Source organism: Pristiophorus japonicus, chromosome 18 (assembly GCF_044704955.1).
Source record: "Pristiophorus japonicus isolate sPriJap1 chromosome 18, sPriJap1.hap1, whole genome shotgun sequence".
Lineage (NCBI taxonomy): Eukaryota > Metazoa > Chordata > Chondrichthyes > Pristiophoridae > Pristiophorus > Pristiophorus japonicus.
In genome coordinates this window covers 45,997,555-46,021,770 of record NC_091994.1, presented here as the reverse complement: position 1 = coordinate 46,021,770, position 24,216 = coordinate 45,997,555, and the positions used below count along the sequence as shown (strand labels likewise).

The 24,216-nt window shown below is 45.6% G+C and overlaps 1 protein-coding gene across 18 annotated transcripts in view; it reads right to left on the bottom strand.

Annotated features, from left to right (window-relative positions):
• The window catches only part of LOC139228683 (receptor-type tyrosine-protein phosphatase S-like), a 592,821-nt gene that overhangs the window by 268,104 nt on the left and 300,501 nt on the right, over nucleotides 1-24,216 (bottom strand). For 17 of the 18 annotated variants that reach the window (XM_070859924.1, XM_070859930.1, XM_070859927.1 and 14 more), the window contains exon 6: nucleotides 21,323-21,433. In XM_070859924.1, the coding sequence (XP_070716025.1) occupies nucleotides 21,323-21,433 (111 nt within the window). Of the gene's footprint in view, nucleotides 1-13,557; nucleotides 13,570-21,322; nucleotides 21,434-24,216 lie in introns of all 18 variants that reach the window. The other variant, XM_070859939.1, reaches the window with a different exon arrangement.

Below are 24,216 nucleotides of genomic sequence, written 5' to 3'. Positions count from 1 at the left end.
GTTGGCTTAACAGCGGTGGACAGTGTGGTAAGCGGACAGTCCTATAGGGGACCCACCACAGCAAAGCCACATGGCCTTCGCATCTTTTGTATTGGACTATTACCACCAGCAAGCACCGGATGGGAGAGGCTCCAGGAACTTACACGTACAAGATACAGTTCGCAAAGAGACGCAGAGGTCGAATGTGAGATGCATACACTGAGTTACCATGGTGATTGAGGAGGGGGAGGAGGGGGATACAGAACTGGCAGTAAATTAAAGAGAAGCACCATCAATCTGTTTGTGATTGAGACTACAGGGACATGTGGATCAAGGCTTGAGGGAAACAACTAACGAGCTCAACGATTGAAAAGAACGTCAAAAATGGCAGTAGGAGAGGGAAGACGGGTGAGGGGTCTGAAAGAGATACACTTGCAAAACATAGCAGAAACTCATCTATCTTAAAAAGGAACATTTCTGTAGAGGACACTGAAATAGAACTAGAAGTGGTATATTTGTAGAACTTAATACAGTCAAACACAAGCAATTTAAAAAATACATTTCTACAAATGAGTAGCGTATTTTAATGAGGCAATAGCAGTGCGAATGAATATTTTAATCAATTTCCTTGTCCTCCTGGCCTGGCCTAACAGGAAATAAAATCAAGAAATAACTGAGGCAGGTTTTATTGTTCCAACTGTTTTTGTTAATATCTGTTCTCATTTTTATGCACAGTTTTGTATTTTAATTACTTTTGTGCCTCTGTGTTTGTATGGGAGGCAGGGGGAGTGTCTCTATCAATATGTGCATCTATATAAATGTGTGTGTGCTGCCTCTGTGCCTATAGGTGTGTGTGTTTGTGAAGATGTGTATATAGATGTGTGTGGCAGTATATGTGTCCATGTGAAGGTATATGTGTCCATGTGTAGGTATGTGTGTCCATGTGTAGGTATATGTGTCTACGTGTAGGTATATGTGTCCATGTGTAGGTATCCACCTGTTTAGGTTTCAGTGCCAGTACGTACGTGTGTCGTTGAGCATCTGTGTAGGTCTGTGTGTCTATGTCCATACTTGTGCATGCAGATGAGTGCCTGTGTAGGTTTATGTGTCAGTGTATATGTGTCTAAGTGTATATTTATGTGTGCACAGGTATGCGTCTGTGCAGAGTGCTGTGTATGTGCCTGTGCAGAATGCTGTGTGTGTGCCTGTGCCGAGTGCTGTGTATGTGCCTGTGCACAGTGCTGTGTATGTGCCTGTGCAGTGCTGTGTATGTGCCTGTGCACAGTGCTGTGCATGTGCCTGTGCACAGTGCTGTGTATGGGCCTGTGCAGAGTGCCTGTGGAGAAAATCCTGCTCCATTCGTCATGTTCTTTGTGTAATCTGACGTTGATGGATTGTTCGTGCTGCGGGAGAGGACAGAGTCAGGGTGAGATTACACCACGACGGGGACAGTTATGATATATCAAAAGGATACGGGGATAGGCGTGCGGATCAAGGAAGGGGTGCCTCCTGGTTTTGTGGTCCGGTATTTAACAAATTGTTGTGTTCAGTTCTTTCAGGCAGATGTACTAAACCTTTTAAAGCAGAGAGGTCACTCCTCCAATGAACTTCTTACTTTACAAAAGCATTTAGCACAACATACTGCCTGGGCCCATAAAAGCCTTCGGGTTACAGCAAATCTCAGGTTCTTTAAAAGCAAAATCAATGAGACATTGCTGTGAATCGTCATTCGATGGGGCCATCTTTGCCACCCCTGACACACAGGTCACAGCACTTCACACACGTCCTTGTGCTAGTATGGAGACAACGGGAGTCCCTCTGTCTTTGGCGTGACCAGCTGCATTCAGGAGAACGAAGGACCAAGTACCAGCTGGGCATCTCTATCTCAAGCGATGTCAAACTCAATGGCAACCAGAAGTGGAGAGTTGAAGACATGGTATTCAAGCTGCAAAAGGGACAGACTCCTCAAGAAGTGGTACACTCCATGTACAAAGTAAGAAGCATAGGATTAATTAGATCTCAGAACAGCTTCAAAATAAATGTGGATCACGTCAAAAATAATTTGTTTTAAGGTTCTTTTTCCGTTTTACCAAATTTCTCCCCATCACCCATGGGGCACATGGAGAGTGGCGTGTGGATGAAGTGCACCTGTGCGATTGCTGAGGGCAACATACAAAATGTCCTCCTGTCCTCTGCCAATGTCGATACGAGAGCACTGTCCTGCAGAGCCCCAAGAGATTTTCTGTCCTGAATTTCCCCCTCTTTACCCTGGGGCCTTTACGGCCAAGTGTAGCGTTCCTACTGCTGGCCCAACTTAATCAGCTCACTCCACCCAGAACCTAGGGCCTTCCTGATCTGTATGACTCACTACGACACTGAGTAGTGTACTGACTCACTGGGACAGCTGCTGTGAAGGCTACTGATGTGTCCTTGGCTCTGCGTCAGATAGGTTGATGGAGGTACCTCTTGACATGGACAACTGAGGGACAGCACACGCCCACTGCAACATGTTGGTGTGCAGTGTGGTGCAGACAAGTCATGTGGTGATGCAAACCATATTGCACGTGAGTGTGATCGTGCCATAATGCCAAAGACGCTGCGGGAGTGAAGGGATAGGAATTGGTGAGGAGAATCGTTACACATTGGTGCCGCTCATGGAGTCATTTTGTGCATTGTGTAAAGATCAGATTCTAGTGGAATCTATTCTGTGCAGTAATTCAGGTCCAAACCAGTCCTGGGACTCCTGGAAATGTGTGGAATTTTGGGTCCAAATCCTGATGTATCCCAAGTGACATAGGAGGCCAGTTTACACTTTAGTTCAGATTCTCGGAGAACAGCACCCTTGAGCCAGCTCCCTACGTTGACACTGGTCAATTTAATTCCCTTATCCCAGCAGCAGAATCATAGGCCCTGACATTGACAAGGGCGGGTTGTATAGGTTGGGAGGTGGGGGGGGGGGGGGGGGGGCGGGGGGGGGAGGGCGGAGTTGTTTCCCCGAATGCTGTGGAGCTTTAACTTTTCATTGACATTTTCTTGGTATTTGAACGGAGTTGGAGCAATGACGCAGCCCTGTTTGACCCCGGTCCGGACGTGGATTGGGTCTGTAATGGAACCGCTGGTAAGGATCACGGCCTGCATGTCGTCGTGGAGCAGGTGAAGGATGTTGACAAACTTTTGGGGGGCAGCGAAAACGGAGGAGGACGCTCCATAAGCCTTCACAATTGACAGTGTCAAAGATCCCTGCATTTTTCCTGCAGCTGTCGCGCTGCAAAGATCATGTCCTTTGTGCCCCGTCGGGGATGAAATCCACACTGTGATTCCGGGAGGAGCTCCTCGGCCACAGGGAAAAGACGGTTGAGGAGAACTCTAGCGACAACCTTCCCAGTGGCTGATAGCAGGGAGATTCCCCTGTAGTTGCCGCAGTCGGACATGTCCCCCTTTTTAAAGATGGTCACGATCACTGCATCTCTGAGATCTCCCGGCATGCTCTCCTCCCACCTGTGACAGAGTCTGTGGCTCTCGCATTAGACTGTTCAGCTACCAAAGGACTCACTTTAGGAGTGGAAGCAAGTCTTCCTCGATTCCGAGGGTCTGCCTATGATGATGATGATTTGAACGGACCCCGCACGGGAGTCGGCCTGATCGACACACTTGGCTTCCAGTCGGGCGGGCAGCACTCGAAGCAGGCCGCAGGTAAGGAACCTGGGAGTGTGGGGGGGCAGGAGCGGTCTGATCCCTGACCCTGGAGGTCTTTCTGTGGGGGTGATCTGATGGGGAGGGTCCAATCCCAGGGAAGGAGATAAGTACTCCTGCTCCTCCTGGCCCACAAGCAGTGCTGTAAAAGCACTTACCGTTTCCCCAAAGCTGTCCTTGCCTCTCTTGAACTGCTGAGTTTCCAGAGGTCTGGGAAATCCAGCCGGCCAGGGTAATCCAGCCAGCCAGGGTTAAAACTAGAGTTACTCTACAATAAAATTGCACTTATGTAGCAGGACTCCTTTTTGTTTCTCGATGACCCAATTTCAGACAAATCTGGAATGAAAGAACCAATCTCGCAAGCCTACAGGATACCGATCAGATATCACGAGCCGAGTACAATGTTCCAGAATTCTTAACTCAGATCAAAGCGAGGAAGGGGTGGGGAGAAAAGAGCCAGAGGGAAGTAGGTTTGTCCTGGTTTTATTGGGCATCACGGGGTTTATATTCAGTCAGACATGAAAGGCAGTCTAGCCAGAGATCCCACTTGACCTCATCATAGCACTCTAACTCTTCCGGGGTTCATCCCAAGTCTTATTCTGCAGAAGAATGCAGTCTGGGTTTCACTCCTGGTAACGCACAAGTCCACGTGTAATCTGGCTCCACTCCAGATAACGGCTGAAGTAAAATTAAATAAATGATTTCTAAGGAATGAGGAAGGAAGTTTTCTTGCTGTTTTGCATGACAGTAACATTTTTCAACAGAAATGCTGCATTAATTAGGGAGTGCAAGGTCAGTACGAGGTAGCCTGGCCAGTGGGATGTTTGATCAGCTCAGTGTGAACCTGCCCGATAATCTTCAACCCTGTTCCCAAGCAGACATTACTGAGCATATCATTAAAGACCATCCACTGTAGTGCCAGCTGATGCTACTCCCACCTTTGTGGGTTCAAGCAGCACTTGCGTAAATAATCTCAGCTGACACTTCAATGTCACTGCACGTTCAGAGTTGCTGTCCTTCAAATGAGGTGTTAAACTGAGGTCCCGTCTGCCTGCTTGGGTGGATGTTAAAGATCCCACTGCACTATTTTGAAGCGCGGGAGGGAGTTCTCTCAGTGCCCTGACCAATATTCCTCCCTCAACCAGCAAATTTAGAATAATTCATTGCTGCTTTTGGGATCTCACTGCGTGCAAAATGGCTGCCATATTTGCCTACACTGAACCTGAAAGTAATTTGTTGTATGTGAAGAGCTCTGCGATGTTTTTGAGAAATGTGATAAGGTGCTCCGGGAATGCAAGTCACTTTTCTGTCCAGCAGACAGGCTGTGTTACAGGCACGCAAGGTCGATTTTCACGGTGAACAGCAATATGGTAAGAATTTGATCAACCAGCACTCATTATCATTGTAACATCATATGTGATGATGCGCGGTTTATCCTAAGACTTGCTGTTATGACTTCTACATCCAATCCCTTTTAAAACAAAGTTACAGAAATAATTATGACAAGGCCCCAGGGAAAGGTTTAATGATTGGTTCAGGAACCTGAAGAACTTAAGGCACTGAAAGAAAGAAGCTGACTTCAGTTTCAGTTGTGTTTTGCGAGTGCTCATCTTTCAAAATAATAAAACGTAATTAATTTTGTTTTAAATTGGGTGGGGGGAGGGAATAAAGAGTGCTTTAGACTATTCCTTTGAAAGCGTGGCAACACTGTTTGGATGATTCCGAGCCCTGATTCACAGAAGAATGTGACAGTGAGTACATTCAGGGAGGAACGGGTGGTGGTGGGGGAGGAGGGAGAAGAGGGAGGAACTTCATCACCAAATAACCTCCACAAGGCAAGCTACACTGCACCAGACACCAAGCACCAATGAGCAAGAAGGCACAGATTATCTGCCATTTTGGCAAGAGCCATAACCTGTGCCAAAATGTTGAAAAGCCACAATAATTTGCATCTTCCAGTTCATTATTACAATTAGATTACACCAACCCACTGCTAAGATGGTTGGGGGGGCGCGAGGAGCCTCTATTTTATATGTATATATAAATCTCCACTGGCCTGGGTTACAGGTACTAAAAGATTGAATGTAAATTAGAACCATGAACCAACATTTTCAGGCACTTCACAAGCAAAGGTTCTTTTAAAATGGGGTTGGGTTAACCTCACTCAAAGTGGTCTCAAACGGCAAAATCTGTCACTAGGCTGAAGCACACAGCACAAGGAGACCAGAGCTGCTCTGATTTCAGATCAGAGCTAAATGCTGACTCAGATCGCCTCTTGTCGGTGATTTCCAGATGGCAGTGGGACATGACGTTATTATTGGTCAGCCCAATGCCAATAGCTGGGGGAATAGATGTAGACGGTGTTGGGTAAGACTAGCCTCTTAGTTTGGAAAGCCTCATTGTTTCAGGTTGAACGGACACAAAGACAGCCACTGTATTCCTTCTCGTGCGGTAGCTAACGGGTTTGAATTGGGGCATGGACTTTAGAAGGTGTAATCTAATCAATTGGAAGACAGAGAAGAGCTGTGCAGGATAGCAAGAGCAAAGACAGGCAGACAGAGAGAGTTCAACATACCAGACAGTTCAGTGTTCCCACTGCACAAAGTGTGTTCTGATGCATGATGATAACCACCTGATACAGAGTCCTTTGGCGTTGATTGTCTGACATTCAGAAGTCTTGTTTACTCCACAAAGAATGACTTTCACACCCACTGAACACACGATTTGCAAACAGAAACCCCATTTATACCATGGGAGCAGCACATGAATCTAATTCCAACTATGTCATACCATCATAAGACTGCTCTCAGATGCCCTAACAGCCATGTAACATCATAAAGAATGTTAAAAAGGGGGACAGAAGATATAAATTTGTCTCTGGATACAGCTATTTAATGGTGACCACCAGCTTCATTGCAATTGTGAGTGATACCTTCACAACTCACTCCTGAAATTATCACTGGCAGATTACAGAATGGCCTTTTTGCTCATGGACACAAACTATTCCACTGCTCCTTGCTCTTGTACTCTCTGTGCAACCAAGATCTATCATCGGGCCTGTCCATTTACCCAGGAATCCCGCTTTACTTTGTCTTGCCTCCCATCTGAGCTTTGGTTCCAGTTTTACCATCGGGGAGTTTGGTCCTCTGAGGTAGAAAAGAACAGGGTTGTGCTAAAAGACCATATTGTGCCAGGTGCCAGGGAGAATCCATGTTGGCTGGATTATAGCTACTGGACTCTCTCGCCCCCCCAGTCCCTCCAATTCTGGTGTGGATTCCAGGTTCCTTCAAGGTTTAAGGTGACTCCAAACTGTGATAGATTCTATTGTAAAAACATGACCCACAGTTTAAAGCTGCAAGATGTTGCCTCAAATCAGTCTTCTTTACCCATGACAGACTGCCACCAGTCAATCAGATCAAACAGCTAGTGTCACTTTTTAAAACACATGCATCTAATTAATGCACTAAAGAACCATCTGTGTATTTTCTTTCCAAGGGAAGAATATGCAGGAAAACTGCAGGACGCAGCCAAGGTCAATTATCCATACTGTCCTCAATTTGGTGAAACCATTCATTCATTATTGTGTATAGCATCTTAATCTTAGAATTTAATTTAGCATTTCTTTATAGTGTTTTTAATGAGGCAGGTTATTGTCTCTCCTACGAGTCATGGCTGAATTCAGTATGACACCATTAAATCATCATCAAGGCCTGCCCAATCAAGCTGAACCAATCGCAATCATATGCAAGAGACACCTTTGAGCTATCAGCTTTTGGTATAGAAGGTGGAAGATGTGCGAGTATAGGAGGTGGGTTGCGAGAGCAGGGGAAAATTCAGCTATTTCTGAATCTAACTGGATGGTTGGCAAAAGGTTATAATGACTATCTGTCTCACCTGTGACAGAACGGTAATTCCCCGTATTGGACTGTTCAGTCACCTGAGAACTCACTTTTAGAGTGGAAGCAAGTCTTCCTCGATTCCGAGGGACTGCCTATGATGATGATGATAATGGGCAATAGTGAGCTTAAAAACTAGATGCACAGACCCATGCCTTTCATATTAAATAGTTCCGTAAATTCTCCACACGATTGAGCCTGTGAACTCAACCATATTGTGGGCTCGGTGCTTCCTCACACGGCAAAGGGGAAACATATCACATGGTGAGCCACACCCACTTGCAAAAGGGCACGGGTGCAGGCCTGGGATCAGGTTGTCTCACCACCATCTCAGCCATAGGCTGCACACGGCCAGAGAGAGGAGAGGTGGGAAGAGAAGAGCTTTTGCATCCTCCCAAACAAGAATGGTTTTCGGCTTCCCCGAGCTATACTTCTTATCAGTGCATTCACTCAGCTGGTCCCAAACTCCCATTATACATTACTGCAATGAGATATTAAACCTTGGCCTCTGTCTTCACCAGACTTTCAACACATTCTGCTGCACTGGAACTTTGGCTGACTCAAGGATCACCCTCAGAAGCAAGCAGACCATCCAACTGCTGACTCGAGAAGTAATGCGGATGTGGGAATGACTGTAAAGGGGACTTGGGACCAGAAGTGTGAGACTGAACTTCAAAGCCGTTACCACCAGTGCACGTAATATCAGCAGCTTGTTGTCAGCACTTCATGTGTCTCATTGAGACTTATCTTCACAAAACAAAGAGATTGGACTGTGTGGATGTACTCCAGTTTGATCTATCTTACGCACAAGGTAAAACATCAACACAACTGCAACATCTATATGTGCAGTACTGCAGTTAAGCTTCTGCAATCAGTATTAGTTCAGTTATTAACAGCAATAAGCAGAAGCCATAGCTATAAGTGGATTATCTCAATTTTCCTGGGTCTTTCTCAGACCCAGATGCTGTATGCAGCCTGCAGCTGGTTAGAGATGGTGACTGGGCATGTACCTGTCTGCACAGCTTTTTCACCTCCTCCAGAGGCGCTGGTTGTTGCTGGGTTACAGATCTTTGGGTGCCTACCTCACCCCAAGGGTCCACTTGTTATGTGTGGACCTAGCCACATGACAGCAGACAGCATCCCAACCAAGCTTGCTCCCGCCCTTGTCTGACAACCACACACACACTCCATCCAGGATTAATGAACGGCTGCCCTGAGTGGGAGCCCAGCGATGTGTTATAGTCCACGCTCACTCTGCCTAGTTCCACAGTCTGCTGCGTCTGTGAGTCCAACCAATTACTCAGCAGCTCAAATGGGACTCCTAATAAACTGGGAATATTAGTGGATGACAGAGATGCCAGGCCCTCCTTTTTTCATGGCCAGGGTCAATAACTGAATGTTCTACAGTCCAGTAAGCTGTATACAGAACATGGACCTACAACCGACACCTTCTTTCAATATTTAGGAAGGATGTAAAGACTATGGAGATTAGGGATGATAAAATGTTACCAGGAATGCTGGGCTTTAATTAGGAAAGACTGGAGAAACTGGGGTTCTTCTCACTAGACTAGAGGTGTTCAAAATGATGAGGGATTTTGATATGATAAATAATTAAAATCTATTTCCACTAGTTGATGAGTCAGTATCTAGGGGGGCATGTGAAGATCATCATCAAAATAATGAAAGGAGGGGCTTTTGTTTTTTTGTAAACAACAGAAAGTTATTAGGATGTGGTATGCTCTTACAGAAGCAGAATCTGGAAAAACTTTTAAAAGGGAAATAGATAACTATCTGAAAAATAAGGATTTACAAAGTTGTGGGGAAAGAACAGGGGAATAAAATTAAGCAGACAGCTCTTTCAGAGAGCTTGCACGGGTGCGATGGATTGAATTGCCTCCTTCTGTGCTGTAAAACTCTAGGAGGTAGATATTTAACTTGTCTGCCTGGGTGTAAAACTGGTGTTGTGGATCAGGCTCTAGAAACTGCCCGATTCCCATTCCAATGATTTCAATGGGAGTTGGGCGGACTCGACAACTGTCAGCTGACCCACAGCACCAGTTTGATGCTCGGGCGGCAAGTTGAACATCTACTCCACGACTCTATTCTGATTTACTGAAAAACAGCATGTAGGGCACACTGATCTGCTTGGCAGCCTTAAAAGGCCACTCTGTCAAAATGCACCATAAGTTGAAAGCTGCTGATTCAGAAGACTGCTCTGCTCATTCTATACCAGTGTTCTGTCAGGGTGTTTAGTGCACCGTGACTTACATTAGGCTGTGCAAGCACTAAAGTGGTGTCTGACATTCCAATTGGACAGCCTGTCAATATAATAATAAAGGTTGGCGCAGCGTTGATGTACTGTCACGGCATGTCACTTGGACAAGGAGTAAATAAGATTGGATATTCTTGGATTTTTTTTTCCTCTCTTTCTTTCTTCACTCGGCTCTGCTGTGGCTTGTGCTGAGGTAATGGTTCCACTGGTTGTGGAGGCTCTCTGGCAGTTCATCCAATTGGCCCTTCTTTACAAGTGATCCTCGACAGCGAGTGCCAGTAAGGTAAGGGCGGCATACACATTCAAGCCTGATGCTCTCGGGCTTCACATGTGTGTGGGATGGCCACTAGGATGGAAAGTTGGACCGTTTTTTTTCCTGGGATTCTAAGAACTGCTGTTGCCACAGCTTAGATCACTTAACTCAGCACAGATCAGGGATGGAATCGGAGCTTTCCTGCTCTGTATTGTAGTTTACCCACTGGGGAGGTCCTGGCTATCATATTTAGGACTTACGTGAACAACCCTTGGCAGAACATCACTGCTGCAATATGATGGCTTTGAGCTCAATAATACTGTTGAAAATTGGATTTGGAAGTTGGAATGGTCCCCAAATGTTAGGACTTGGCAAAAGGATGATGTAAGATGGTATTCCACAACACCGTTGATTATTGGATTATTGAGACTTGCATTCAATGAGTTGCTTTAAAGCGAAACTGAAAACCTAACTTAACACAACGGTACACTTCATAGCTTAATTGCAACCACAATCCTTTCCCGAGGTTCGATCCCACATTGTGGAAAAATCTAACTGATGTAATTGTTCTGTTTCACCACATGGGCGGCAAACACGGAGTCTTCTGACTATCTCCAGATTCCCATGTGTGGGCGGGCTACCAGTGAAAATGTACCCTTGGCTTGGGCAATTGAAAAGGTGGCAACACACTGGCATTCTTGTGGCGAGGCAAAATACAATTACAAATATTACAAAGCTGGCCATCTCCACAACATGGAGCTACACGGCATTGGAGGAGTGGCAAGATAGTCAAGCTGCTGGCAGAGCAGCGAGAACGACGGCAGACAGATAGCATCTGGTAAGCAGATGACTTCCCCTTTAAGAGATGTGTACTTTGTTAAATAACTTCTTTTCTTTCTTGCTTGCTTACTTCCATGTACCGAGAGCGCTGGAATTTTTTTCTCTTAATTAGTTTTAAATTTCTTCAAATAGAGGAGCTGAGCAGAGAGGATCGGCAAACATGAAGACTCGGAGTCAGTAAATCCTCATTAAATTAAGAAAAAAGGCCAAATTCAAACCTTTTGCTTATTTCCAGTCTTAATTACTGTCTAAATACAGCATTAAAGGCAGCTGAGCCAAGCTTTATTGAGCAAACTGTTGTCAGAAACCATCAGGGAGCTCTTTCTATCTTTTCTCCTCCTGTGTAATGAATTATGGGACTGAGCAGGAACTTCGCCAAGTGCAGTAATAGCACCACCGAATATTTCAAATGATTGGCAGGTTTTTTTTCTTCTCATTGCTTCTGTTTTCTCTCTTTCGACTTGAAACTATTTAATTCCTTCGGATGCATCCCTGCTGGGATTTTAGTTCCAACACCCGCTTCCTCTTTATATTTGATCTTCAGTCTAAATGTCACTATTATAACGCACCAACGCTGTACAAACACAGAGCGTCTGGTGTGCGTCTGTGTGTGTTGGAGCGCTGGGGGGACGATGAGGTGAAGTTGATTATAAAATAGATTGATCCCGTTTTCCCGATGGTGCCACTTTGCCAATGAATACGGTGCAGTGTGCACTGGTGTGCTAATGTGCTCTACTGTTGAGTGGAAGATGTTATTTGCCGCCCTTTCCCGGCAGGCTGGGCTTCCTGCCTTACTTTTGTCATTGGGGGAAGGGGAATATTGAGGGTCAATCACCTCTGTACGTGCTCGTACATCTCCGAGAGGTTTGGCTCCAAACGGCAATTGGTAGAACTCTAACAGCCTGCACACCTCTAGCTTTGGGAATGGAAACCAGGGAATCTAAAGAGGTGAATAAAATTCCAATGGTTCAATTGGTAAAGGTAATGGCTTTTTAAACTGCACGGGGCAGAACTCACAGCTTCAATCGCCGACCTGTGCTCATTTACCTCACCTAGGGCAGCATGAGAGTTGGTCTAATTGGTATAGGTGCCCTGGACTAGAGGGGGGAAATCAGACCAATTCCTACTGCTGATAGATTTCCAATAACCTCTTTTGGAAGGTGTGTGGACCTTAGATGAAGCCAGAATTAGGCTTGGCTGTGACGTGCTCCATACTCAGATAGGCTGCTGACACCATCTAGGCTTACATATGAAAATCATATCCTTTGGTAACTCACCAGTCCATTTGCTACCATTGCTTTTTCAATAATAACTTTCCTCCGGCTGTAACCATCTTGTTGCTGGTCTGAGATTCCCTCAAAAGCCTCTTTTATTAAATCCTTCCTATCCTTTGCTTCCCTTTCTCTCCCAGAAATGGAATACTGCAGTTCCACTTCGGACTCCACCTGATGGCCCAGCTGAGGATGGACTACAAAAATGAGGCAGACAAGCAGCCACTCTGCCCTGGGACCAGAGAGAGCCTTTCTTCTACCGGGTCAAGGGCTCACGCACTCCCTGTACTGGGGACTCCTCTTGTGATATTTTGTAGCACAACTTACCAAGCTGTTTGCATCATGAAGAGTGAGATGCAAGAGACCACAGCAAGGCTGCATTTTTCTTATTGCCTCTCCAGACCTTCCTATGGAATGGTGGACTGCCAAAGAAGGCAGTGGGGGGGGAGGCTGATTTAATTTGCTGGGTAATTATCACGGTTTGATGGAGGAGCACGAGAGATAATGATATTCCTTAGACACTGGGACTGCCCAGTTGGATTGTAGTGGTGTTTCCTGGTTCTGCACTTGCCTCTGTGTCTACAACATTGTCGGTTAGGTCACGTCCTGCAGATAGCACCTTGTCCTCGGCCTCAAAGCTGCTCAATTTCCACCCCCTTTCAACCCCACCCCCGCACACACAATCAAACTTTGAAAATCAGGAACAATTCTAAAATGATCTCAATGTGTGCAAGTTGCAATACAATAATTTATTGTTCCTATCTCGGGGCAAATTGAAAGACAACACGGCACCTTTTAAAGGCTGCCACCTTGGCACCATACCTCCCATTTCACACTATGACACTACATTCACTTCAGTCCCACAATGCACTTCACAAAATATCCCTTTTATATGGCATAATCTACAGTTCTACCTTCGCCTCCCCGCCCCGCTCCACACACACAAAGTAGTCTCATCGGGTAGTTATTATTCAGTGTAGTCCAGGTGCAAATAGTGCAATTAGGTGCCTGGCAGGCTCCAAGACCATCGTTAAACCTTGAACCCTCATTAAAATGCAGCAGGAACACTGTCTTGTCGTAGCATATTTTAGCGTGGCCCAGCAGCATGCAGCGTGTTATTACATTCTCCCATCATGCACCAGGCAACAGTGTACAAGCGCCAAGGTACCATCACCACAAGGCACAGCACATTACCAAAACGAGTGGGGGGGAAACTTTGGGATGCAAAAACGGGAGACCCACAGACTAGTGCAAATTATCTGAACTGTGCTGTGGGGTTTTAGTTTTTTTTTATAAAAAGATTATTCATATGTAATGTGGGTTAAAAAAAGTAAAAAAGAAAAACACACCAACCTTCTCGTAGCTCTGAGGGATGTAGGGGGTTTGATGCGGAACACAATGACATGGGGAGAAGAGAAATAGGGGAAACACAGAGAGAGTAAAAAGGCCTCTTCAAGGCTTTTAGCTGCAACATCTACTCTCACTAACGACCTTTGACCTTTCCGCCTAGACCTTCAAGAATCAATTTTTTTTTGTGCGTCGTCTCAATAGTTAGTCCTTCTGAGGGAACTGATTTTTTTAACTCAAACTATTCCACTGATAAATCAAATTAAATAATAAATAAAAACTAACACAAGACTGTTATATTATCTTAAAACACATAACTTAAAAACATTTTCTTCATTCCCCCTTCCATCTCTTTCACTTCCTTTTGTCGGCTTCTGAATTCTGACAGAAAGTTCCTCAGAAAATAAAATTTGCTACAAGCAGTTTTATCGGGTTTCCCCCCCACCCCCCTGAAGTCTCGTGCTTGGGGCCCCCATCTCTCCCCACCACAGTGGCCTTCTTAAGAAGTGAAAGAGATGCCGGCTGCATTGTCCCCATTGCTGACCAGGAACAGCCGACTCGAGCTCTCAACCTCTGCGCCGAGCGCGCGGCAGTCTGCAGCTCTCTGGACAAGGCCTTCTGCCACAAATTGACTGCGCGCTTGTCGCTCACGGAAAGGAGTCCGCTGTTCCCACGCTGCGGCCACAAATCATTTTTAAACGCAGTAGAACCTTGAATGTCGCAGACTTGGGAGGAAAGCTGCGAGAGGGATCAAATATCCATCCCCCTAACATTTTTATACTCCAAAATTAAAATTGCAGGGGAAAAAAAAATCATTTGCATTATCTTCCATACGTCACCAATAACCTTTTACCTTTCCATCCAATTGGTATTTATTTCCTTCCCTTTATCATAACTTGTCTAATGGCACTAGTTCAAAGTAGAAGTTTTCAAATTATTTTTCCTTCTAGTAAGCCTCATCCGTGACCTTCGAACCCTCAGAGGTCAGACCTTCAGGAGGATGAAGCGACCATCAAGCAACAGTCCCCAACGCAAGGGTCAAATCGTTGCCTTAGTAACCACTTTATCCTCTGAAGAGGAAGCTCAGGGGCCTTGATAGTTTACAGGCACCAGGGGAAAAAAAACAATTTAACAAAACAAATTACTTTCTTATGCTGTGAGTGGTACTTTACACATAAAGCATGCAAGGAGGATAATATTTTTTTAACAATCTGTATTCTGGTAAATTGACTGTCTGTGGAGTGAATTCATAACTCTCAGCTGGGAATGCTGATCTACTTACAGTGTAGCCATTATGTTAATATACTGCTTTAATATTTCCCCTTTGTGTTGTCATTTCATCATTTTCAAATTATTAGTTGTTACAGCATAAGGAGAGAAAGGCCCGAAGCAGCTTTGCACTGTTCGAACAAGAGGAATAGAGAATATATTAGAAATATATACGCCGGAAGAAAAATCCTCAGAGGCCTCGTAGTCTGTTCCTTGCTGGTCAGGGGTTAGTGGTGGAGCAGCAATGATCCCTTTGTCGTCAAAAGATTGGTTTTCTGTTTCGAGGACTCATCAGGGGGGTATATTGATGAGTTCCCACTCCCAGTGCAGAGGCCTCCCCTCCTGGGAGTATAAGTCAGAAATGCGGGTAAAGTACGGCAGAAATTTCCGATAATGCATCCAGCAGTCAAAGGCTTCACACCAGAAGCACGGATTCGTAACACTGCTCCTCTTGTACCAACTCTCACTCTAACATCGTTTCATATGGCCACACCCCTATCAGTCTTCCTGTCTCCCTAAAATGTACAGGCTTTTGTTACCTATCCATCTAAATCTTCATTTTCCTTGTCTTCTCTCCTGCCAATCTTGACTGTATCCTGCATAATGGGCCTCGGCCTACACCAAGGTTTCTCCAGTTAAAAACAAAAGAGCAAAGGATATGGGGAAAGGGCAGGAGAATGGGACTAAGTGCATGGTTCTTTAAGAGAGAGGCCTGGCACAGACACAATGGGTTGAATGGCCTCCTGTGGGCTGTAAAATTCTATGATTCTATCATACGTTTTCCTCCCTCTGCCATTGGACATCAAGACATAGATTTACTGAGTGGTGTTACTTTAGTGCGGCTGCACATGGCCTATGCAAGATTTCTAATAACACATGGCTGGATTAGTGCTGGAAAAATCTAGGCTCGATGATATTAAATTAGTTTGATAATCTTGCTTCAGGGGAGCGAGTCTAAGAGCCTTCTCACTTCTGATCTATTGATATTGATCTCTGCCAGTTTCCAGCCAGTCTAGAATTTGAAAAGTTGGCAGAATAAGCTAGAACGTAGTCTTCAAAAGAATCACAAATGATCGAGAGTGACCAGGCCTCATTTCAGGTGAAGCTGTGCAATACTGCAACATAGTCCGAACCAAGGCAGCCACCGCCTTCTGAATCAAGCACCTGCTTTATTGCAATGAATCCGTCTTTTGGGACTGCAGCACACCTTAAACACCAAAAAGTCTTGAATTATCTATTTCTTTTGCGACCGAAGATTTGGCTCCAATGCGCACGGCGATATTGGAGAATATCCTATTCTCAAAGAAAGGAAAAAGATGGGACTGGGCTGCACGATCCTTACATCCTTTCATCTCCAGGGCTGTAGTTGGAAATGAGCCCAGATGGATGGGATGAAAGTCTTCTTTCTGACAGCTGTTAAAGAATCCAAAATTAAAATGAGTCAAGCTCCAACTCAGTTCTCAATGGACTTGAATTCACAGCACAGAACTGCTCATAATTCAGCTTCAATTCACTCTGATTGGGCAATTTCATTCAGCGAGGTCACAAAGAATGCAGGCTTTAATTGAAATGAGGCAGCATTGCACTTAGGAGTCCTCTTGCGTCGAGGTTGAAGGCCTGGATTGTCCACTCTGAACCGTTAAAAAGGATTGCACGTGGAGGGACAAAAAATGCAAAATATGCCACAGGCAAAAACCTAGCAACGCCATTTACACGTTGCTGGGAGGTGACCATTATTGAGATATAAATGAGCTGGTCACATGGGTCAAGTGTTTGCAGCAACTCTCCAGAAAAAACAGGCATTAACGTTCTTGACTTCTATCTACAAAAAGAAAAAAGGAATTGGATTGTGGGACGCAGAATTCTTCTGCAGCAAGGCAGTGGCTAAGATTATGGTTTTTACTGGTGCAATAAGGTAGGGAAAGGTAGATTACCCAACAAAGACACTCCCCACCTTGGTGAAGGCCAAATCCTCTACCCTCCCATAAAGACTGAAAAGAAGATGATTCCATCAGAAAGTCAGAAGATTTGACATTGATGACCTTACACCAATGCGTTACAGCATGGGGTGTTGAAGCATGGACTCCCACTTGGAATCTGTGGAAAGTCACCAAGTGGCAGGCAGACATTTCTCCACAGCTAGCAGGAGTCACAGGGAGAGGCACCTTCGATCAAGCTGGAGTGTTATGAAGACTTTCCCACATGAGCAGAGGTATCCTGCACAATATCACGAGCTTCATCATGGTTGCAGCTTTGATTCTGGCATCTGTACATCAGTTACATACAACCTAAGGTTTCGCTCTTGTAGTTTAAGGTTTATACACTGCTTTGCGATCACTCTCATGTATCCATTAATCCACAACTGAACCCCTCAAATAATCTACCACCTGATCTCTGTCAGCTGTTCCCAAACTAAGATATCTTGTCTGTTTTAGTTACTAGAGTAAAAGCCTCCTGAGGCTGCAAAGAAGCCAAGAGGATGCATCTATTTCACTTGGATTTGTCTCTATTCCGGGCTGATACGCCACATGCAGATTCTTTAAAGGGCTATGTGCCACGGGTAAACTCATCTAGTGCCAACCAGAGAAATCACTAATGGGTCTCAATTCCTTCCTGTTGCCCCTAGAGATGCTTACTTTTTGACAATGCTGCTGCCTGCCTGCCTGCCTCTCTGTCTGTCAGTGTGCCCTTCTCTGCATATCAGAAAACACTGAATAAGTACCTGTCATTTAGTCTCGTTTAAAATGACAACACAAGTTAGGGAGAAATACCATGCACGTCCAGGCAACTTATTTTACTTAACATTGTCTTTGGAGTTCTTAAAATGGTTGCGATGGGTTGCAACACATAGCTCAGTGGTGATGACCAGAAAGGATTTGGTAATAGTTCAGAAACAGTTCATTTTTGTTGCAACTTTACAACAGTCCCATTTGGGATCAGTTGAATTGGGCCAAGATTAAAACCTGGTGGTGTGAAAGGGTAGGGTCCTGTGGCAACTACAGGAACGTTGCCCAATTTACAGGAGTCAAGAGATTTCTATAAGCTGCATGCTGTTTATCAGCGGATGGGAAAGATACCAGGTTTTGCCATCAGCTCCTTTCAGGCTCTTGGCCTAGCTGTAGGCTTTGAGAGTAGATTCAATAGCAGACCATTCCCAATTGGTAGTTATGCTGTCATTTCTGGAAGGATCTGGATAGACAATTGATAGTTTACAGATTGGCTTTCAAAAATTACTCAAGGCACAATATTTAATCTTTTCTATTCCTCCACAATCAACTGGGTCAAAGACCAAATGATGTAAAAATATCAGAAATTATATTTTTAAAGATTTGAGAACTAACAATATTTTTAGACGGTTTGGAAAACTCACTGGGTCCTTTCATCCATTCCAGCTATTGAGGCAAGAGTTTTTCAGCCATTTTGAGTTTTTACACATTGTTCCGTAATACGGTTTTTCTGGTACATTACTTGAGAATTTTATAAATATGAATTTTATAGATAATATAATACTATTATTTAAATAACTGTTAAATTTGGAGTCACATCGTGCTGTACGCTTAGGAGAATGAATGACTTAAACAGAGGTGTAACTATTAACGGCCTTCAGCGAGAGAAGCCATGATTCCCTGGGCTAGATTTTTAGATATGATGGGACCAGACTGAGGTTATTGCTGTCAAGGGTAAAATGAATGGGAATGGATTATTCCAAACTAATGTCCACTTTATACATTTCAATGCCCTCTCTGGACAAAAGTGGCCATGGCTGGAATGGACCGAGATCCAGTGAGATCTGGAGACTTTTTAATTCCTGTCCTTATACATCAACTCTCCTAAACTGAGCTCAAGCACATTCAGTTATCACAAGTTACATAAAAGGCTGAATTAGCTCCTTCCCCTTGCTAGCTACGGTTTATAGCCTATCTTCAGATAGAACAGGGACGTATATTACAAGATTTGAAGGGATTTGAAAAATCCCTGGCAAGAGACTAGGTGACCAGCAGTATTCTAACTTTACTGAATGGTCCAAAGTTGCAACCGTTTTAGGTGCAACAGTGTACTCCCATGATGCACCTGAAGCCAGTTGGCCCTTCAGTTGAGTGCGTCAAGAGGGCCCCCAACATATATGTCGCTAAATTGGACACTCGCTAGATGAAACCACACTTTAAAAAAAATATCCTTTCCTGCCATTAGATATCACAATCCAGTACCTCCTGGATTCTGCCCAAAATAAATGGTGGCTGTTGAGTGCGTTTGTTGAGGACTTTAGCACACTTATGAATATCCATCTTCAACGGCAGATACCCGCCTTGGCAAATTGCCCCACACTGCATGGCTACAAGAGGCGGAGACTTGAAAGATGACATTCAATGTAGGGTCAGCCCAGACTCTCAATTTGGCGAGAGGGAGTATCACGTGACCATTTCTATCCAATCATGTATTAACTCCATTCTATAATCAATCAGAACTGACATGGTGACATCATATGGCTATGACATCACCCAAGCAAGTTTTAACTGTGCTGTTTGGATGGCTGAAAATGACCAATGAGATCAGCTATTCTGGCACGTCTGATCAAATAACTCTCAATTTTATTCTTTTCCTACGAGTTTAGATGAGCTTGTCTGAAATGCCTCTTGTTGTTAGGGTCGATAACACCACACTGCACTGAGCAGCTCCCTGCAGAATCGTTTAAAGGACCTGCTGCAATGAGTGGCTCTCACTGGTCTGCCGTATTGGAGAGAATATAGATATAAAGAATAGTAAGAAACTATTTAATGAGATAGCTGTACATCTACTAAAAAGAGCAAAATGAGGGTGCCACCTGGTCTGGTTCTTGTTGCTCTTCTCCCTTCCCATGATTAAAATGGCATGTTTCCCAATCTTTACATTTATTTTAAGCTATTTCTCCCACATACATTAATTTTAGGAATAATTACTAAGGTCAGCAGGACTTACGAATTATTTATTTTTGCGAAAAGCAGTTTCCTTCTCCAGTGTGCTCGGGTAACTGTTCTGAGTCAGGCTTCAGTGTGCCCGTGTCAGGGAGAGAGTTCAGCGTGCGTGCTCCTAGTTATTATCCAGAAACCCCTGCTGAAAGCGTATGCTTATCATTATGTTATATTTTATTTGTGATTTTGTTGGAAGCGATTTGGGAGTTTTACTAATTGGGCATGTCCTGGCTTGCCTGACTGGGCCTCAACCAGCCTCTTCAAATAAAGAGTTTGGAATAAGCGGGAGAGGTGCGGGACGCTGTTTGAGCCGAACCCTTTTCAGAGAGACAGTGGGGCCAAGCATGGGACACAAACGAGGTCAAAAATAATGTCTTACTTGTGGGAGCTTTTCTAAATTATTTGTGGGTGTACAGACTGTAAATTCTGGAGGCCCACATGAGGTCAGTCAGCATCCAAATGAGAAAAGACAGGTTAATGTAGGGGGTGGGGGTTCCTCGATCAGAGTTCTGATGAAGGGCATTGACCTAGGACAGTTGGTGAGAAGGGGAAGGGCAACTTTGGCAGATGCTGGCCGTCCTGTCGTACATTTTCAGCAATCCGAGTTGCTCCTTCGGTGTTGCAATCAGCTCTCAGTCTGCAACTTTTTCGTTTCTACGGGTACAACTATTTTGTTGGAAACTAATAATCAAGTGCCCCCTGATTAAAGGAGTGGGGGACACACTCCAAAAAAACTTTTCAGGTGCCCCCTCGTTTTTTTTTAACACAAATTATACAAGTGCCCCCTGGCTAAAAGGAGGGGTGGGGGCGCTAAAACCGGCAAATTAAAACAAATTCAACTTTAACCATTAAATTCAAATTAAAATTTGGTTGCCGGGGGTGATGATGCACTCCAGTGCCTCCGGCGCCCGCCTCGCGCGGAAGGCCGCGAGCGTACCTGTGGGCACCGCGTGCTCCATCTCGAGGGAAACCCTGGCTCGGAGGTAACCGCGGAAGAGAGGCAGGTCCATGGGGACAAGGATGAATTCCTGTTAAGGAGCTCAACTGGACGTGTGGTGTCTTGCAGTGATTAAAATCGGGGGCGGGGCGGAGAGGGGGGCGGAGCTGGGGTCGGGGCGCCCGACTCACAGAGCAACGCCATTCAGGTGCGCTGACATCTGTGCTTGAGTCTCCGACTACGTCAAGCATGGCCCAGTGTCGGGAGAGCCACCTTGGAAAAAATGTACCCTGGCACATTGAGCTGTGTGATTTTCATTTACTGAAGAGGAAAATCAAAAATAGAAAACAATTGGTTTCAATCCTTGTGCCAAGGTTCTGCTGGGACTAGTATAACCTGTCGTTCACGCGGAAGAATTCCTCCCAGGAAATCCGGCGGGTTCTCCCAGGATTTTTAACATTGGAATCCAACCTAACAGGAATATACGCCCCTGTTCTGAACTGCTTTAGTGGAAAACAAACAAACATTCAGGCACTAGAAGCTGATCGAAGTGGTGCTCTGCTAGAGGCCCAACACCCTTTAGTGAAGGGGCGTTGAGTAATCAGTCGCTCCCTACCTCTCACGTAAAGATTGGCGGGAGGAGAATACCGCACCCCGGCGTTGTTCGATGCGACACATTCGTATTTCCCCTGGTCGGTTTCTTCGCTGTTCTCGATCTGCAGAGCACCTGTCAGGAGACAAACCGCAGCAGAGGGAATTAAAATCCCGGGACTTCTCACGCACGGCATGCAGAAACGGCTGCATTTTCCCCACCGGCCTCCCCTCAACGCCCTGCCCTGGATCACCAAATCCTGGCGCCGCAAGCCACGAAACCGGCTCGCCCAAGTGTTGTTCACCGGGAAAGCATCTAGTCAAGGGGGCGAGCTTGGGGCTGGCTGCCGACTGCTGACTTGCGAGAGGAGAGATGGGCTTCTTAATCCGGGATCGCTCCTCGGCAGTCTATTTTTCATCGGTTGCTTCCCACTCCACACCCCAGGACACTCCGTAAGTGTCTGCCTGCCTGCCCGTTGCAGTGCTTGCCAATCGCCAACGCGGCAAGACTCAAAGGTGCCCACGCATGGATCAAGTGTTCCAAAATGAGCGTGCTCCCGGGTCAGCTCTGGTGCAGCTTGTAAAAAGGGGATGCTGGAGTGGACAGAGATCAGCCTCAGTACCAGTACCAAACTGGCCCCCGAACCATTGGCTAGGGCAGTCTGAACAGGGCACAGTTAGTCACGAATACAGCACACGCCTGTTAAAGGGGTCCATTTAACAGGGAACACCTCCGGTTATATTCCACAGATTTGCTTTGTGGTCCATGTCGAAACAGAAAACACCCCGGGACTGCACTTGCATGAAGAGACGTCAAGGTGGATAAGCAGTGTGGCCAAGTACTGCAACGACTCTACTTATGTTGGCTTTCACCACGTACCCAATGGCACATGGCAACCCTTTAACAGGGGGCATTGTCTACCACATCAATGTGGCACATTTAGTACCCATTTGTAACTATTCTCTCTGCGGTGATTAAACCCTGAGGGGTTGGATATAATACTGAATAGACAAGATGCTCGAAAGAGGAATATGGGCACTGAATGCAATTATATCGAAGATGCTGTTTAAATTAATATTGCTGGTTCCATTTTTATCTATCTAATTGTAGCCAGAGAATCACCTGCAACAGCTTCTCTTCCCGCCCCCGCATTGTTACCCCTGGTGTCCCCCAAGGATCTATCCTTGGCTCCCTCCTATTTCTCATCGACATGTTGCCCCTTGGCGACATCATCCGGAAACACAGCGTCAGTTTCCACATGTACGCTGATGACACCCAGCTCTGCCTCACCACCACTTCTCTCGACCCCTCCACAGTCTCTAAATAGTCCGACAGTGCTTGTCCGACATCCGATGAGCAGAAAATTTCTCCAATTGAATATTGGGAAGGCCGAAACCATTGTCTTTGGTCCCCGCCTCAAACTCCGTTCCCTAGCCAATGACTCCATCCCTCTCCCTTACATCTGTCTGACCCTGAAATGAGTTTTCGACCACATATCCGCAGCGTAATGAAGATTGCCTATTTCCACCTCCGTAACATCACCTGTCTCTGCCCTGGCCTCAGCTCATCCGCTGCTGAAGCCCTCATCCATGCCTTTGCTACCTCTACACTTGACTATTCCAACACACTCCTGGCTGATCTCCCACATTCTACCCTACATAAACTAGAGGTGATCCCAAAGTCGGCTGCCCGTGACTTAACTCGCACCAAGTCCCGCTCACCTATCACCCCTGCGCTCGCTGACCTACATTGGCTCCCGGTTAAGGGTCACCTCCTCATACAGCCACCCGCCCCCCCCCCCGCTCACACGATCACCCCCTCACATGGCACATTGTAGTCGTGGCACCAGCAGCTTTGAACCCTGACCCCACACGCACAGATGTATTTCTCGTCGAGCTGGTTTGTTGCCGTGAATCCCTCTCATGATTTATTTATCCAAATCCACTGTAAAGGGCAAGTTATTGCTGGGGAAACACATTTGAAGTCAGAAGATTCTTTTCTTAATGAGGGACTGGGCCTTGAGGCTGTTGGTTCCTAGATTCCAATTCTGAAACAGTGGAATTTATTCTTCAGATTACACTCCTAAAATGGAAATATTATGCCCAAAGTTGTTTTTTATTCTTCCTTTTGAGGAACTTCCAGGACTTTCCCTTCAGTTTTCATTCCTTCTTTTCTGAAAGCGGTGCCGGTTATTGGGTTATGACTTTTTAGGCCTCATCGCTTTTCCGATACTTTATCCAAGTGGTCATTCTTCACGACTGAGCCCAGACATTTAAGTGTCAGGCATCTAGACTATACAACCATGCAGGACTTCACAGCTGAGCCCATGCTATCCTCACCCAGCACCCATCTGTGCACAGCGTTCAGGGATAGTGTTCAGGGTGGAATCCCAAATTAATTTCCCCCCTGCCCCTCCTCCTTCCTCGGAAAAACCATGGTCAACTATAGTGCGCCAGCCCTCTGACATGGCAGAAACCAGGGCTCAAACCCTGGACATTGCTTGGTCTTCGTGAATTAGAAATACTGGGCCCGAAATTCCAGGATGCCCCCTTTGCTCATGAACTGAGAAAAACTCCCTGCCCCCCCCTTCCTCATGGGAGCCCATGAATTGTGGGGGAGGGGGCCATTAATTTACATGGGGTAGGCACTTGGCACCTATAAAGGTGCATCAGTGGCACTCATACTGATGGAGGCCTGGAAATTTGGGGTTGGTGTCTTGTCATTATGGTGCAGCATAAGGGCCAGGGGAGAACCTTGCCAAACAATTGCTCACTCCCCACCCCACATTTTGGGGGCTTTTCAATTACTTGCTCTGAGCAGGCATACGTTCCGTTGGACCAATCAGGAGACAGCACCGATTCGTGACATCACAAGATCATCTGCAAGACAAAATGTCCTCACCCAGCCTGCCTTCAACT